Source organism: Physeter macrocephalus, unplaced genomic scaffold (genome assembly GCF_002837175.3).
Source record: "Physeter macrocephalus isolate SW-GA unplaced genomic scaffold, ASM283717v5 random_270, whole genome shotgun sequence".
Taxonomy (NCBI): Eukaryota; Metazoa; Chordata; class Mammalia; order Artiodactyla; family Physeteridae; genus Physeter; species Physeter macrocephalus.
Genome location: NW_021145556.1, coordinates 48628 through 61668, shown reverse-complemented (window position 1 = coordinate 61668; position 13041 = coordinate 48628). Strand labels below are relative to the sequence as shown.

General features: G+C 51.1%; 2 protein-coding genes across 4 annotated transcripts in view; both read right to left on the bottom strand.

Moving 5' to 3' along the window:
- The window catches only part of MYOZ3 (myozenin 3), a 13994-nt gene extending 6857 nt beyond the window's left edge, over positions 1-7137 (bottom strand). The window contains exons 1-2 of one of the 3 annotated variants that reach the window (XM_028484912.2): positions 6630-7137; positions 5129-5204 (exon numbers count right to left, since the gene is read on the bottom strand). In XM_028484912.2, coding sequence (XP_028340713.1) covers positions 5129-5189 — 61 coding nt within the window. In that variant the 5' untranslated portion in view covers positions 5190-5204; positions 6630-7137. The remainder of the gene's footprint in view (positions 1-5128; positions 5205-6629) is intronic. The other 2 variants (XM_028484911.2, XM_028484913.2) reach the window with 2 other exon arrangements.
- A 1709-nt stretch (positions 7138-8846) lies between these two features.
- The window catches only part of SYNPO (synaptopodin), a 30543-nt gene continuing 26348 nt past the window's right edge, over positions 8847-13041 (bottom strand). Inside the window, exon 3 of the mRNA XM_028484910.2 lies at positions 8847-11554. Within this exon, the coding sequence (XP_028340711.1) occupies positions 10865-11554 (690 nt within the window). The 3' untranslated portion in view covers positions 8847-10864. The remainder of the gene's footprint in view (positions 11555-13041) is intronic.

Below are 13041 nucleotides of genomic sequence, written 5' to 3'. Positions count from 1 at the left end.
GTCCCCTGCATCGGCAGGCGGACTCTCAACCACTGCGCCACCAGGGAAGCCCGCTGTTGTTGTTTTTTAATGAAGACTGTCCCGTTTATTTCTTTTCTCATAGTTAGGACCAGTCATTATAGCCATGTAGACGGATTCCAGGGCTGATGACCGTCCTTAGTAGTTTGGTAGCCCATCCATATCCTTGGTGCTTTCCCCACCAGCAAAACACATACTGTTATGTTGGTGCCGCAAGGGAAGACTTTTGGAAGAAAGGAATGTCAGCACGGTGAGGACGTTGGTAGGAGAGAGATATGTATGGGCAGCACGGGCAGACTTGTCGTCTCTACAATCAGACACACATAGGTTCATATTCCAGCTCTCTGAATGGTATTTGGAGCCTGGAGGCTAGGTGAGATCACCAAGGATTTGGGAATGGATAAAGAGATCCAAAGACTGAGCCCCGGGGCCTCCAACATTTAGACTGAGGAGATGAGCCCCAGGTCTGGAGCCTGGGAGAAAACACCCGGCAAGTTAGGAGGAAATCTAAAGACTGTGGTGTCCTAGAACCAAATGATGAAAGCGTATCAGGGAAGATGGACTGATCAACGGAGTCAAATGTTGCTGATATGTCAAGTAAGAGGAGGGCTGAAAACTGACCATTGTATTTAGTAACATGGGGTTATTATTGGCAATCTCCGCAAAAGCAGTTCCTGTGGAGTATTTGGGTGTGAAAGCCTTATTGGACAGGGTTCGAGAGAAGAGGACAGAGGAACAGTTTAACCACAACACAAGGAAGCAATGAGCCAAATCTAGGATGTGGGACGTTCTACAGGGCAGGTGGCCCAGTGTCTTCAAAGGAGTGAATGACGTGGGAAAAAAGGAGCGGGGGGGCAGTGTTTTAGATTAAAGGAGATTTAAGAGACATAGCTACCAAATAAAAACAAGGGCCCTTGAGGGTACAGTTATTATGCTAAGTGAAATAAGTCAGATAGAGAAAGACAAATGCCATATGATTTCACTTATATGTGGAATATAAAAACAAACAAACATAAACCAAAATAAATGATCAAACCAAACCAAACATCAACAAACATGTAGATACAGAGAACAGAGTAGTGGTTCCCAGAAGGGAATGGGGGTCGCGGGGGAGGGTGAAATGGGTAAAAGGGAATCAACTCTATGATGAAGGATAGAAACTAAATTTTTGGTGGTGAGCATGCTGTAGTGTATACAGAAGTAGAAACATAATTTTGTACACATGAAACTATCAATATATAACGTTAAATATGAATCAATGCTACCTCAGTTAAAAAAGTGGCTCTTATTTGGATCCCCGTTAACAAAGTAGAAAATTGGAGAAAGTTGACTATAGGACTGGTTATTAGATAGGATTAAATCAACATTTAATTTTTGTTCAGTGTGTTAATATCTTTGTGGCATGTAAGGAAATGTCCTTTTTATTACTTTCTGTGAAGTATTTGGGGGATGAAATGACATGCTCTTTGGGATTTGCTCTGGACCCCAGGAGGGCCACAGGGATTTGCACTCTCAACGTGTGTGTGTGTAAGTTGGTTTAATAAAATGTGAAAAAGAGAGAAAGAGAGGAGGGAAGTACAGACAGCTGCTTTGAGGAGGTGTGCTCTGAAGGACCATGGCTGGGGGCAGCTGTGGAAGCAAGAGTGGTTTGCTTGCTCGTTGGTTTGCTTACTTGCTTGCTTGTTTTTAAAGAGGGAGGAATAATAGCATGTTTGTTAGCTGATGAGAAAATCTGACGATGCAATAAAGAGAGGGGAGAATTACTGAAGGAATGCCTTGAGCAGGAGAGAGGGCAGGGAGGGTGTTCAGTGCCCAGCAAGAAGGGTTGGCTTCACACAATGCAAGGAGAGTTCATCTATCATATCAGGAAGGAAAACCGAGAACAGGGACACAGATGCAAACAAGTGGACAGATATGGAGGCGGGAGCTTGCAGAAGTTCTCTTTTGGTCACTTTAGTTTTCTCAGTGAAATAAGAAGCAAGGTCATTAGCTGAGAATGAAGGTAGGCGAGGAGGCATTGGAGGTTTGAGAACAGAGGTTGCTAAAGTTATCTCAGAGAACAGTAGGGGAGAGTGAATGGGTCAGGGATGGGTGATGTGGTCACCAGGCAACACTGAGGGCCATTCAGGTGCTGTGATTCATCCCATTCAATGGAATCCTAAACGGCCTTTTAAAAAAGGAGGCTGATGTTTCTTTCATTCTTTCAGCAAATATAGAGACAGCACCTTCTACACGTTAGGATCAGAAAGAAATCCAGTGTAGATTAAAAGGGGGAAAAAAGGAAATTTCAGAAGAATCTGTATTCTAAGATCCCACTCATATATTTTTTAAAAATAAGCACATGTTTATGTATGCATTGAAAAATCTGCAAGGAGATATGCCAAATACTGGCAGTGACAATCTGGGGACCTAGGAAGGAGGAGGGCTGGAAATTGTTTGCATTGTTTTTGTTTTTGAACAAGAAAATGTACTGCATACTTAAACAGATGAAAGACCATTTATACCTAAATACATAATAAAAGTCCCCTGGCATCATATTCTCAAATGCTGTTCAGATGAACTGAGCTCAATATTTAAAAAAAAAAAAAGCTATGGAGAAAACCTATTTGACTAAGCAATTCCACTTCTAGGCATTCGTCCTCGGGCAGAAAAGTTGAATAAACATGCCTGAAGATATACATACAAGGATGTTTACTGCAGTGAGTTTTCGAATTGTGAAAACTGGGAATCAATCTTGCAGTGCATGCTGCCCAGATGCCCTTTATCAGTGACTAACAGCTCACAACTGCCACCTCTACAGAGAACTGCCCCGGTGAGTAGAGGCTGCAACAGCCCCCTTGCTGAAGATGAGATGAATTCTGTAGGGCAATTAATTTATGCCTTGGAGCCCACATCCTTACTTAGCAATTTCCTCTGCTGGATTGTGCTTTTGTCACTTCCCTTCTCCTAGGAGTGCAAGCTCAACAAGTCACCTGTTTGGGAATCCTAAGGGTCCCAACCTGGGCTGAGCCTTCATGGCTTCCCTTAGGGGATGTGTGTGTATAAATATATATAATATCTTATATGCTGGGGGAGCGAGGGGAGGGGAGGGGTGAGATAAGTCATACTCGGATGGAAAGAAGTCTGTGGTGTGCCGCTAAGTGAAAAAAATTTAAGATGACGAACACAGTGTATAGTATTTAGCCCGTGTGTGTGTTTATATAAATACGTTTATATATGAACAGAAGAAGGATTTACACAAAACTGTTACCAGTGGTTCCCTCCAGATGGTTTTGTTATGAGGAACTTTCACATTCAAAGTCACTCATGTCTGCTTTGTCTGAATATTCTATAAAATGAATGTTTTATTTATATAACCATGTGGTAAAGGAGCAGTTTTGGAGACAGAGATCTGGGGTCAAATCTCAGTTCTGGGCTTCCCCGGTGGCGCAGTGGTTGAGAGTCCGCCTGCCGATGCAGGGGACACGGGTTCGTTTTTAAAAGTCGGCAATGACTTCAAAAAAATCATAGTGGGCTTCCCTGGTGGCGCAGTGGTCGAGAGTCCGCCTGCCGATGCAGGGGACACCGGTTCGAGCCCCGGTCCAGGAGGATCCCACATGCCGCGGAGCGGCTGGGCCCGTGAGCCACGGCCGCTGAGCCTGTGCGTCCGGAGCCTGTGCTCTGCAACGGGAGAGGCCACGGCAGTGAGAGGCCCGCGTACCGCAAAAAAAAAAAAAAAAAAAAATCTCAGTTCTACCACCTACTATATATGTGACTTCCTAGCTTCTCTGACACCTGTTTTCTCATCTGCAAGATGGGTGTGATCGTATCTAACTTACAGAGTTGTTGTGAGGGTAATATATATAACGAAAGGTACAAATGCTCTTAGCACAGTATCTGAGACATAGTGAGCACACAATAACGGTGTTTTATTATTATTATTATTTTACAGTGGCTATCTTTCTGTGGTGACACCATGAGATTTTTTTCCTTTCTACTTTTCTTTAGTTTCAAAATTGTCCTTAATTAATACCCTAGCAATCGTCAACAATTCACATATTTCCAGTCTGGCATAAATGTTGTGTGTCAGTATTTGGGGGTCTGTAACTAATTAATTACTTAGACAAGAGAAAAGAAAATGCATTGCCTGAGTCTTCTAGTTAGAGCATCGCTACCTCACAAAGCTTGTGTATTTCAGCACAGAAAATCATGGAATAAAAAAGAAATGACACTAACCAAAGGAGTCAAGAACACACAAAACAAGTTAAAAGTACGACTCACACATAAAGTCATACACATGATTAAATACTTCCTAGAACACTGAAGGAGGTAAAACTGCAGCAATGCCCTTAGACAGGGGTTTATCAGAGCTTGGTTCACTTCCCACCTGCATCAGAATCACCTGGGTACTTGGCTAAAAGGCTAATGTATGGCCTCCTCCCCAGGTCCCCTGAATCAGAATTCCTGGGGGTTGATGCTGGGAATCTGTATTTTTAACCAACAACGCCATGTCACTGCGATTCACAGTAAAGTTTGAGAGTTCTGACTTAGCTAAATTTGTTTTTAAAATATTTGAAATGCTCTAAAATAGGCCAAATCGACAGACTCCAAAATCACGCCAAGAGGTCTTATAAAGTTGATAATCATGTATTTTAGATGATTTATGCATTGGAGGAATGTGCTTTTAAGTGAAATGGTTTGAGTCAGATCGGGCAGCCTATTCCTGCCCCCCTGCCCTGCTCTCCCCTGACCCCTTGTCTCTTGTCACGGGGGCTGGGGGAGACTGCCCAGTTAAAACAAACAGGGGCAATCTGTGGGACGCTTGGGCCATTGTTAGGGTTGAATCTGGGACCAGAGCCCTCAGAGCTCCATTTGGGGCTGAGGTAAGGACTTAGGTGGGGGCAAGACCCAGTCTAGGGCACTCAACCTCAGCTCTTGGGGGTGCGGGCATCAGGGCAAGGCCTTTCCCAGTGCTTGGGGAAGCTTCCCAGCTCAGGCGGCAGATTCCACAGGCTGGCCTCGAGCTCACACCTGTTTGCCCAGGCCTGGGGCCAGCAGGCCTGAGTGCCTGCAGCCTGGGAGCAAGAAAGTATGGGATCTGAGGAATGCTCAAGGGCTGGGTCAACCTTACCTGGTTCAGTGAGGTCCCCCATGGTAGTCATTACTGGCCCCTTCTGCTCCTTGGGGATCATCCTGTGGAGGAGAGACTGCCACAAATGGTCCAGGCTACCTCCGTTCCTCCCCAGACCTCCCAATCCTTGGTCTACCCAACCCCAGCCCTGTGCAGCCTTGGCCCACCCCAAAGTCTCAAGCAAGGGCTGTCTGAGCTGGAAAGAGGAGGCTGAGGCCCATGGAAGAAAAAGGAGATGCTCAAGGTCACACAAATCTGCTTCCTTGATGCTAGGGAAGCACTCTCATTGGGGGTAGTTTCTGGGACATTAGGAGAAGGGGAGGCGAGGGTCTCTGACTGTTGTTGTCCACTGACTCAAGTGAGCGCTAATCAGAGGCTGAAAGAGGTTGGAGGTTGAAGTCAGGGGGAGAGGAGCTTGGGTGGTTAGGCTGAAGCTGCGCTGGGGTCTGCAAGGTGCGCCCCTCCTGTCCTCAGGACTCGGCTCTGAGGCTTGAGGGCACAGGCTGGTCCAAGGACACTGAAAACAACCATCAGCCCCCTTCCTACCCCCGTCCTTCAGTTCACTTACATGGTGTTCTTTTCTCCCTCGCTCCTTCTCTCCCTCTTCCTCCATCCCCCCATTTGCATCTTATGGCGTGTCCCAGACATCTTGGAGGTGATTTACAAATAAAATGAGGTCCAAAGCCCCAGAGAAGCCCTGCAGGCCCCAAGTCCAGATCCCCTAACTCACCCTCAGGAGAGAAGGCAAAGTCCTTGAGCCTCCTGATGGCCTTACCAACCCTTGTGCCCCTCTGCTTTGCTTCCAGGTCTTTCTATATTTCTTCTTTTAGAAAAACAATCTGCCTCCATCTGTGCCCCCCACGCCCATACCCAGCCCCGGGTCAGTGGGCGCTGAGCTGGACGGCCTGGATTCTAATCTGTGTCCCTGACTCCCTCGGTAACTGTGAGCAAGTAGGTCTCCTGTAACCTGAGGAGACTGGGCTAGATCATGGGTATCCATGGATGTGCTTCAGGGCATACACGAACCCCCTAAAACTGCATGCAAACATGAGCACACATGCATGCATTGGGGGTGATGCCCACGAACTGGTGGACAGTGCTCCAACTGGGACCACTTAGGATTCCACAGTCCCCAGATCTGTTTCTTGACAAACACTCTCCCTACAGAAATTCACAGACATTGGGAAGGACCCCCCACCGCCGCCACTCATTTTATAGACAGGGATCCTGCTTCCCTCTATTGCTGAAAGACCTTGGAGTCCTGAGCAGAGCCATTACCTACTCCAACCTTGAATCCTAGCCACCCCTCTCCATTTAACCCAGAGTAACCCAGAGCTTAGAATCCCTGCCTTCCCAACTCAGGATCCAGGCTTCCACGAGGCCCCACCCTCCCCGGACCCCCTTGGGCCCTTCCTCTGCTTGGGGGAAGGGGCTCTGGGAATTGGCTCTTCCCCACTTCCCACTCCCCACAGCGCCTCGAGCTCCCCTTGAATCCTGGTACCTGAGAGATGGAACCACAGTGGGCAGCAGGGAGTGTCAGACCCTCAGATTAACACCTCTGTCGGGAAGCTGAGAGTTGAGTGGTCGTTGGTGTCTGTGCAGGCGGTGAGCTGGGTGTGCCTTGCCGCTGGCTCTGGCCTCAGCTGACGAGAGTTGTCCTCGCCTTGTGGTGGCTCACAGCCTTATTTCGGGCTGCAACAGGATCCAGGGACAGATGCTAAAAGCACCAGGCCCCAGGGAAGACAGGTGCCCCGGCAGCAGGCCCTTGTAAACAGAAGGCCTTGCACACGTACAGTACACATACATATGCACACACCAAAGTCACCTGGAAATGCTGAGTGAGTCACCGGTCCCCTGAGCTTGCAAATTGTATCCTTAGGGCCTAGATCAGGGCCTGGTAGGAACTCAGTAGATATTTGTTGAATGAATGATTGAATGTGTAGACTGATGAATGAATGAATTGTCCCCCAGTAACTTTGCTTGACTTGTTCATTCCTCCTTTCCTTTCTTCCTCTGCTTCCTTCCTTCCTCCCTTCTTCCCTCTCTCCCTCCCTCCCTCCACCTTCTCACATTCTCTGAGCCTCTCTCTGTGGACTGAAAATAAATAAGGCAGGGCTCTGTCCTCAAGGAGCTCAGCCAGGCCTGTGTCAGACCTGTAAACAGCCTTTGCGACGCATCATGGGAAATGCTCTGGGAGGGCCGGGGAAGGGTGCCGCCAGCTCGGCCAGGGGGTGGGAAAGGCCTCCCAGAGGAGGAGACATTTGAGCTGGGCCTTGAAGTCTGAGTGGGAGCTCACAGGCAGAGAGGGGCACGGGCACTGCAGGCTGAGGCCATGTCACACATAGGATGTGAGGGGCCAGCGAGGAGAGCTAGAACTGGGGGCTGGTGTGGTGCTGAGAGATGAGGCCAGACAGGTGGGCAAGGCCAGATCAGAGCAGGCTTTTCAAAAGTACAGTGTATCTTATACAGGGCTGTTAGAGTTTAAGGCGGTGGAATGGAGCAGTCACGTGGTCATTGTCCAAAGCTATCTCTGGCTGCCCTGTGGAAAGTGGGTTGGCGGGAGTTAGTCTGGAGGCAGGAGGACTTCCCTGTGGTCAGGTGAGACCTGGGGGTGGCTGGACCAGGGAGGTGACAGAGGGCATGGAGAGGAGGAGAGGGGCTTGAGGGGTATTTGAGGAATCACCAGGTCCCAGGTAGAGACTGGATGTGGGAGGTGAGGAAAGGGCCGCTCCCGTTTCTGGATTGAGTCATTCAAGGAAAATAATGGTGAGGAGTAGCGGGGGCAGCTTGGGGTTGGGGGCAGAGACCGAGTTCAGTTTGGGGTGAAATTGGTTTGGCGTGTCTGGGCACCGGGATCGCCAGGAGGCAGGGGGACACTGTGCTCAGGAGAGGTTCCTGCTGAAGATAAAGATTGAGTCAGAGGTGCACTAACCATTATCAGGGAAGGGGGGGACCAGCAGGGATGCGCCGGGTCCAGGGCAGGGAGCTCCTGTAGCTGTGTGCTGGACAGACTGTCCAAGGGCATATACCTTAAGAAGAAGCCTGGACTCTGCTGTGGACCACCTGAACTCAGCTTCCTGCCCATCAGAGTCCTTTGCCCAGCCTCTGCTGGGCCTGAGCTTTTAGAGAGGAAGGTGAGGGATCTTGGCCTCACCTGGGAGTGGGGCCCCAATCCCCTTCTCTGGGCAAAGGACACCCCCATCAGGAGAGGAGCACTCCTGATGGTCTGGATCCTGAGTTCTCTAGGGTTGCCTGGACTCTGACATTACCTCTCACAGGGGCTCCTCCTCCTGTCTGAAGCCCCGACCTGCCATCAGGAAGCAGCCCCAGAGCACTGGGCCCTGAGGCAGCTTGGCCCTGGCCACTCCAGTGACAGTGTCCTGTGGTCAGGGCCTGGGCAATACCACCTTGAGACATCACCTCACCAACTCACTCATTACACAGATAGGGAAGCTGAGGCCTGGAGAAGGAGTGGGTTTACCCAGGGTCACCCAGCTAGTAGATGATAGGACCAGAACTTCAACCCAGGGACTTCTTCTATGGCCCAGAGTGTTTTCGTTGTTCCCCATCTCTGCTCATGATTGCTACTTCCCAAGCTCCCATCCCATGTGTATCAAACATTCTCATCCACCCAGCATCCCATGGACTGTTCCATGGTTGGGGAAAAGGGAAGGGCTTTAGACATAGCTGAAAATGACACAGGAGACAGAAAGATGCAGGAAGCATTTATTGAGGGCCAGAGCTGAATTCTACAGGAGGCAAAAGGCAGGACACAGGCAATTTCTAGTGGGTTAGAGGAGAGGACTAGGGGAGAAGGCAGTTACAGGGAGAGAACAGCCAGACAGAACTGCAGCTTCCCAAGGCTGCCTCCTGCTGGCTCTTTGGGGGAAATGCAGGTAGAAGTGGATTTTCTCTGCCACTGCATCAACCAGTGGCCTGATAGTGTCTTTTCTCCGAAAGAGGCCCTTAGCCCCAGCCTCCCACGCTACAAGGGTCCCTGAAGCAGGTGGGGACTTCAGTAATGTGATCACTCATCACTGACAAGTTGGAGCACCCTCTCATCTTCCTACCAACAGGGCCTATGTTTAGGCCCTGGGAATCCTTTGGGATCAGTCCTTTATTCCAAAGCACCCCACCCTCACCCTGACTCCCATCCTAACCCCAGCTTGCCCTAGACTCACTTGGGGGTTCCAGGTCTAAATCACCCTGAGGGATGGGTAAGTCTCCTCCTAACCCCAAAATCACCCTGTCCCTCACCTTTAGCAACATCCTGGTATCCTTTCACTTACATACATACCTTTGATCCTCAGCCAATTCCAGCCACCCCCCCCCACCACACTTAGTTTCCTGAAACTGATATACAGAACCTCTAGAGGGCACCACCAGCCAACTCTGGAAACTACAGGACCGAGACACATTCCTCCCTGTGTTCCTCCTGGGGATTGGAATCAGAGTCACTACAGCTTAAGGGACAGGCTAGGGCCTGCAGCCAGGCTCCCCAAGGTCACTGGGCACCAGACACTGGCTAGGCCAGAGTCTGATGGGAAAGAGATGAGGCAGAACAGGGCCCCCTCATCTGGGCACAGTATGGATGCTGGGGCCTGAAACTGAAGAATGGATTACTTCCTAAGGAACCAGAAACACAGGCAGACTCTGGTCTAACCCCTCACTCACCCACCCAAGCTCATCTCCCCAGCCAATCCTCCAGCACTACTCTCCCTCCCTTCCTAATACTGTGGAATGCATTTCAGGACTGGAAGAGCCCCCAGAGGTCATCTGAGCCAATCCATTCCCTACTAGAATCTCCTCTATGCATCCTGGCCACTGCTTGCATACCACCCATAACAAAGAACTCTTTGCCTCCCTCTTTCCGAATGGGCAACCTCAAACTCAGGGCTACCAGGTAAAGCCAGAGGATAGCAGATAGCTCCGTATCAACTCTTCTCTGCCCGGCTCAGCTTTGAGTCCAGAGCCTGCCATGAAAGGGCCCGGAAGGGATAGATGGGTTGGAGACACCTATAGCATCATTCCTGGAGACCCTGGGAAGCCTGAATTGGGATGGAGAAAAGCCTGAGAGGGATCTGAGAGGAGGAATCTTCCCTCCTCTTCTCTCCAGAGAAGCCAGCAGGGCACCTTGAGCTGGCCTGGGAGACCCTCTCTAAAGGTCACCATGGTAAAAATAGAACTTGTCTGGGAAGGGATGGAAAACAGCTGCTCCCGCCTGGGACTTGGTGCCAGGGAGGCGGATGGTCAAGCCAGGGCCTGGACAAGGAACTCAGGCGTAGGATCCTCTGCACACACCCCTCATTTACCAGACTCCAGAGATCAGAGCCAGGAAGTGGGGGAAGAGTATGGAACCCTGCAATGCAGCAAGTCTAGGGGTCCATACATACAACACCCTGCCTCTTCCAAGGCACTAGTGTGTGTGTACTGATAGAAGGGGTAATTTAGAAGTTTGGAGATTGCCTTGGCCAAAGCTCTATTAAACAGATGGGAAAGCTGAGGAACAGAGGAAGGGTCTTTCCCACAATGAATGACAGAGCAAGGGCTAGAACCCAAGCTTGGATCACCACCCCACCCCCAAGCCCAGAGCTCTCCTCCCCTGACCCCTTATCTCTGGGGCTATCAAAGAAGGCCAGACCCTTGGGGACATGGTGCTGGGATCTCCTAAGCCCAACGACACTTCTTCTGGCTCGGCTTTCCCGGGGCAGGGATGGGGTGTGGGCGGGGAAGCCTTTAGGTGGTGCAGGAGGCCTCCGTGGGTAGGCTGCCACGCTTGAGCCTCAGGCTGCCGTTCCACCCTCGGGGACAGATGTTGTAGCCGAGGATGCCGGGAGACTTAGCCCCAGAGTCCTCGGAGTCGAGGGACACATCGGAGTCCGTCGGCGAGCGGCGGTAAGGGAAGGGCCTGGGCGGCGCGGGCAGCGGGCTCCGGGGACTGGCGCAGGGCGAGGGCCCGGCGGGCAGTGGGCTCCGGGGGATGGGAGCGAACGTTGTCCCGGGGTCCGCGGCCTGGCCGGGTCGGGCCGGCAGGGGCGAGCGCATGCGCGGCGGCGGTGGCGGTGGCGGCGGCGGCAGCGCTCTCGGCGGGGAGAAGGGCCGAAGGCTCTCAACGCCCGCCGGCCGCGGGGAGGCGCTCTTGCGCCGGGCCGCGTTGATGATGTTTCGCGCCAGGAGCGCCTGCAGCTGGCGGCTGGGGGGCCGCGCCTCGGTCTCAGGTCGCAGAGGGGATACGGAGCGCTCGCTCCACGAGGGGGACATGGGCGGCGGCGGCGGCGGCGGCGGCGGCAGCGGCGGGGGGCTACTCAAGCTGCTCCCGCGGCCCGGCTCCCACGGCCCCGGGCTCACCCAGCCGTCCAGACTGCTGGGGGGCCGGGACGCGCCCGGCGTCCAGGGCGGGGAGGTGGGCAGGCTTTCTCGGCGGTCCTGGGGAGAGAACAGAGAGGGTGGGGGCAGGCGTTAGTGCTGGGCTCCTCTATACCGGGGTTTCAGAAGGGACCGAGTCGGCTGTGTCCATTGTACAGAGTCGGGAAGCCAGCGACCAAAGTCAGGTAGTGCCTGCAGAAAAACGCAGGTGCCCCAACTTTCATCTTTCAGGTGCTTGAACGAGCCCACGCTGCCTGCCCCTGTGCTTAGCAGGGAGGCAGATGACTGCCGGTTTAAGAACGCTCGCTTTGGAGACAGACCCCTTTGTTTACTGAATGAACTGGGGCAAGTTGCTTCCGCAACAGAAGCAACTAGAAGCCCCTGGGCTGCAGTTTCCTCCTCTGTGAAATGGGAGTATAATATCAGCATGTACCCTGTAGGATTGTTGTGAGGAGTAAATGAGATAACTTACGTAAAAGACTATCAGTATGAGAAGGTTCCCTAGAAGAGAGTAGTGGCGCAATAGATGTTAGTTACCTTAAAGACATACTAGAAGGATACACATGAAACTAACCAGAGTGCTTCTCTGTTAGGAATGGGGTGAACAGGGCAGGGGGGACACAGCCACAGGAGTGGGAATAAGGCTTTTAATATATTATATACTTTTTATATAAGTTTAAGGTTTTGAACCATATGGATATAATATCTATTCAAAAAATTACAAGCAAAAATATTGATCATTATTACTAAAGTTGGACTTAGGGAAAGGCCCTCTGTGTCTCAATCCCCCTGCCATGTTGCCAGGGTCACCTCCTAATTGTTCCCTGGACACCTTGAACAGGGAGGAGGTTCCCACTGACAAATGGAAACATAAAAGGAAGTTGGGTCGTTCCTCCCTAGGCAGCACACTCCCCTCACTGGACTTCTTGCCAGCATGGGGTGGGGAGTGTGGGTTCCGTGAGGCCAAGTTGGTGAACCTCTTTAAAGTTATAAAGCACTGCTCTGCTATACACTATCATACCTGCTTCCTACCTCCTTAGGAACTTTCCAGTCTACAAAGTTCGGTCTCATCCTTACTCTCTCATCATATCCTCACAACAGCCTGGTGAAGTAGCTGGTATTATCACACCCATTTTACAGTGATGAAAATGAAGTTCAGACGTGTAAATAACTATCTGGTGTGTTCTGCCCCACCAGGAAATGTGTGTGACTACCTGTTGCTTAAAGGCGGGAGGCAGGCTTAAGCAGTTTGAACTGGTTTGAAAGTACAGGGCTTGGGGATCCATGCCCAGCATGTATCTGCTAAACCATCCAGCTGTTCAGCCAATCAGATTCCAGCAACAAGCCAGTCCACTCAGTCTTCAATCCAATCCAAATTCACCAGCAGTCATCCCTCAGAGTCCAGAACTAGCCAGTCCATTCAGTGCTTCCTACCCAATCAAAATCTAGAACCTCAGGCTTCCCTGGTGGCGCAGTGGTTGAGTATCCGCCTGCCGATGCAGGGGACGCGGGTTCGTGCCCCGGTCCGGGAAGATCCCACATGCTGC